This window comes from Adiantum capillus-veneris, chromosome 20 (genome assembly GCF_014529385.1).
Source record: "Adiantum capillus-veneris isolate H3 chromosome 20, ASM1452938v2, whole genome shotgun sequence".
NCBI classification, from domain to species: domain Eukaryota; kingdom Viridiplantae; phylum Streptophyta; class Polypodiopsida; order Polypodiales; family Pteridaceae; genus Adiantum; species Adiantum capillus-veneris.
In genome coordinates, this window is record NC_140950.1 from 76,793,589 (window position 1) to 76,797,594 (window position 4,006).

General features: G+C 48.1%; 1 protein-coding gene across 1 annotated transcript; it reads left to right on the forward strand.

The window, feature by feature from the left end:
• The first annotated feature begins 329 nt into the window (after positions 1-329).
• On the forward strand, positions 330-4,006 carry LOC147432782 (uncharacterized). The gene is made up of 4 exons (XM_086491988.1): positions 330-333; positions 2,630-2,782; positions 2,917-3,598; positions 3,709-4,006. The coding sequence occupies exons 1-4, from the start codon at positions 330-332 to the stop codon at positions 3,950-3,952; spliced, it is 1,083 nt and encodes a 360-aa protein (XP_086348114.1). The 3' UTR covers positions 3,953-4,006.

Sequence of the window (4,006 nt, forward strand, 5' to 3'; positions counted from 1 at the left end):
TCCCTTACACAAGGGGGGGAGGCAATAGCAATGTCGCTAATGCCCCCTCTCCTCCCATACACAAGGGGGGAGGCAATAGCAATGTCGCTAGCACCCCATGCCACGTCATCATCGACTTCACACAAAGCAGGCGCCACCTGCCTCCCAGCACCGCCGGCCATTGCCGCCAAAATCGCCGCCGGACGCCACTGCCGCGCCGCGCGCAGCGCCCGGGCATACCCACCATGGCTGCGCCCAAGGGGAGCTCCCCTCACCCTTCTCCTTGTGTACTTATGGAGGGGCCACGCCCTAGCCAATATACCCCAGCCCGGGCGCTCCCGCTTTCGCATATGGGTAAACATATGCAACCCGATCCAGTCAAATGCTCCCAGTTTTCCGACGGCTATATCTCCTCGCTCCGACCTCCATTTGGCATGCAATCACTTCCTACTAGCTCTGTATGGTGTACACTCCACTCTAGAGCTTTGTCGAGGCCCAGAAGATGCCAGATGGCACATTTTCCAATGTGGCCAAGTGGGCTCAAACCCGGCCCCCGAAAAAACTTCAAATGACCATATCTTGCAAACCGTGGCTCCGATCCACAATCCGAAAAGACGGGTAGGCTCCATGAATTGAGCTCTACACATCTATACATCAAGATCCACTTGGATCACCTGTCCCCAGGTGCCCTATCCGGCAAGAATCTGCAAACCACTAAAACTTCAACCTTCGATAACTTGGGCTCCGTAGCTTGGTTTGATGAACCGTCTGGACCTGTTCGTTGAGCACTTCAAGCTCTTCATTCCTGGACCCACAAGATGCACTTTGCATCTCCTTCACCTGCTATCCCAATTAGCCCCTTATGTAGCCTTTCTTGGCCTATAAGCCGCATCATGCATACACTTCCGTTGCTACCTGTCATCCCATGAACTTCCTAGTTGCACCATCCCTTTGCCATGCTTCTGCGTGCCTGTATACACCTGCCCATGCCACCTTCTAACGTCGACATACTTTGGCTGCACCAACGTAGTAGGAACCACTCCAAATTAAGCACTTGGAAGAGGTTTGAGTAACTATTAAGGAGTCTTAAGTACTTATAGGGAAAAGGGGCCATTAACGGTATAGATAACTTCCGATCCCTCAAGCTCATGGCCTCTTGCACAGATTCATGTGGAAACGGATTCAATGGATGCACATTGACATGAGATATTAGTTGCAGTTGGTTGCGTTGCCAAATTTGTAGCTGATTTAATTTGCGCCAGGTTAGCACGATCTCCCATGAAAAATGTACTTCCCCGTGTATTAGAGACGGTATGGTGCCAATAGAGAGACAAAAATCATCCATATCTGATCCTCGAACCTACAAATGAGTGCTCTCCATATCAACTATTATATACCATCTACTCATGATAGGTAGTGGCACTATAGGGATGGGAAGCAACCTAGTAAAGGGGAGTGTTCACTCACTAGTCCCCTTACCCTAGGTACCTTCTCGTAAAAGCGGTGTCGAGAAATATGAACGGATGAATTTAGTCTCCGACTGTAATACAGTCGCCGGCTGGTAAGGCCATCCCCGACAAGATGCAAGTTCTTCGCTGGACCCAATATATATATAAAAGTTGTCGCCTGTAATTTCTTGTGTGAAAAGTTAAAACATTGTCTCTCTGCAAAATGAAGAGACAGCGTTTGATGGATGGCGAGCAACAACTGCAAAATTACATAGGGTAAAGGGGCCAACTTAAGGCCACCTAAGAGGAAACACACACTCCGGAAAGCACGCTAAATAGAATCGAGTGCTTAGACGCTCAAAATGAAGATCGAGATCGTCTCTACCAGCAGCAAAAATCTGGAATCAAGTTGCATATATACAGGCGAAGAACGCCCGCACAAAATTTTTTATGTGTATAAAAAATGGGTGTAAATAGGAAACCAGAATGGGGGGGCATTTAGAGCCATTGTGCCAACAAGGCTTAAACCTAAGATCTGATGGCCACGTTGGCTACATTGTCCACCCCAACTCTCACCCATTTGTGTCTCACAATGGGTCCGAAAGTGCACAAAAAAACTGGCCCCGACAGTCCTCCTAAAGGGGGGTGGTTTTTTATTGGCCCCTTTACCCTAGGGTAAAACCCCCAACTTAATGCCACCTGAGGAGGGGCGCAATTTTCTGGCAATAACGTTCACCTATTTTAGCTTGGAAGAATGCGATCGGAAGCTTATTGCAAGGCGCACATGCAATAAAAAGATGAGGGTTGGCGGGGATCCGAAGGCGACACACAGCAGCGACCGACAGAGATTTCCTGTGTAACAAAATCGGGGTTGAAAGGCAAGCCGCAGGAGAGAGGTATAATGTGCCAATGTTGCCAGCAAGGATCGAGCGGAGATCGTGTGGCCCATATTTCTTGAGAAGCTCACGTAACAAGCACAGCATGCGTCATTTGACGTCCAGGACTGGGTAAACGTAAGTTTAAGTTTGGGGTGGCCACGTCCTTGTAAAGGGGGGCGGCTTTTAATTGGCCCCTTTACCCTAACAACGGCCACTTCACCACCAAGAATAACTGCAGCGCTCCCACCACCCTCCTCCTCCTCCTCACCCTCATCACCTTCAACTCCCATCATTCAAGTACAGGTGATGGTGATATTGATGCAGGTGACGATATCTTCCTGCCTGAAGATCTTCTAGTATACGAGTTGTTCCCGAGTCTCCCCATTAGAGAGTTGCTTCGCCTGCCTGCAGTTCATCCCTCCTTCACCTTCGCCATTGCAACACTCTTCGGCCTCCTTAATCCTCAACCGGCCAAGCCGTAAGTTATTATACTCTTCCATTTAAGGTTTATTACAGATCGGTTCAGTCCAGGTTATTAATGCAACTCTCTCACCTACTCTCTCTCTCTCTCTCTTTCATATACGCACTTCTGCCTCATGCGTTTCTCTCAACAATATTGCACCTGCCCTGGTTTTACTGCATGGTTGCTAGACCCCAAGGTACCCTCCGTCGTCCTCAATATGACACCGTAGCATTTGATCCAGGCTGGAATACATGGCACTGGTTACCACACCCGGCACAACGCTCCTTCAACAGAGATTTGCATCTAGATATGAGTATCGAGCCAATCTGCAGTCTGGGGAGTGTGGTGTGCTGGGAATACATTCTTGTTAGGCCATCCAGAACTATCCACTTTTTAATCCTCAGCAACGCCTTCACCGGTGACAAGGTGACATTGCCACTCCTTACAAGGAGGTATGCTGTTTTTGGGTTTGGACGTCAATTGCGTTTGGAACAAACTAATGAGGCTCGTCAATTTAGCATCATTCGTGTATCACCTCGGGAGCCTGGGCATTTGATTATAGACCGATACACACCTACTGACCCAATGAGACAGCAATTGGTGCTCCAAGGTCCTTATGTAAGGAATATACCAGAGACATCCATACCATTGCACACAAACCCACACATTCCCCGCCATGTCCGCTACTACCATCAAGGCACACTTACAACCTTTCATCGCATGCACCATCACATCTTGCCTCAGTTGTCTCTGTATGAAGGATCACACTGGCGTCAAGTGCGCATGCCCGACGACTTTACTAGTTCACAGAAAAGCATGCTAGATGCGAGGTATGAATTGCTGCAAATGGATGCGGAAATCCTCTAGTAGTATTTAAGCGAAATCCAACATGCATGCAAAGTCATGTCTTTGTGTACAAGTACAACTTTGAAGATGGAAGGTGGTTGCGTCTCTTTGATGACTATACTCTCATAGTCTCTATCCCTTATTGGAGAAACGTACATGCCATAGAGCTACATGTTGTTGCCCGAGCTAACCTCCTCATGCTCTCCATCGGCGATCAAGTAATCCTTTGCAACCTAGTTTCAAATACTTGGAGATCATTGCCCCCTTGCTACAACCCTACAACTAGAGGAAGAATTCCTATTATCAAGGTGGCATGTGCTCTAGATCCTACATACTAAATAGATTCGTTGGTGGCATGTTCAAAGGAATCATGAAAGGAGTAAATCCCATTA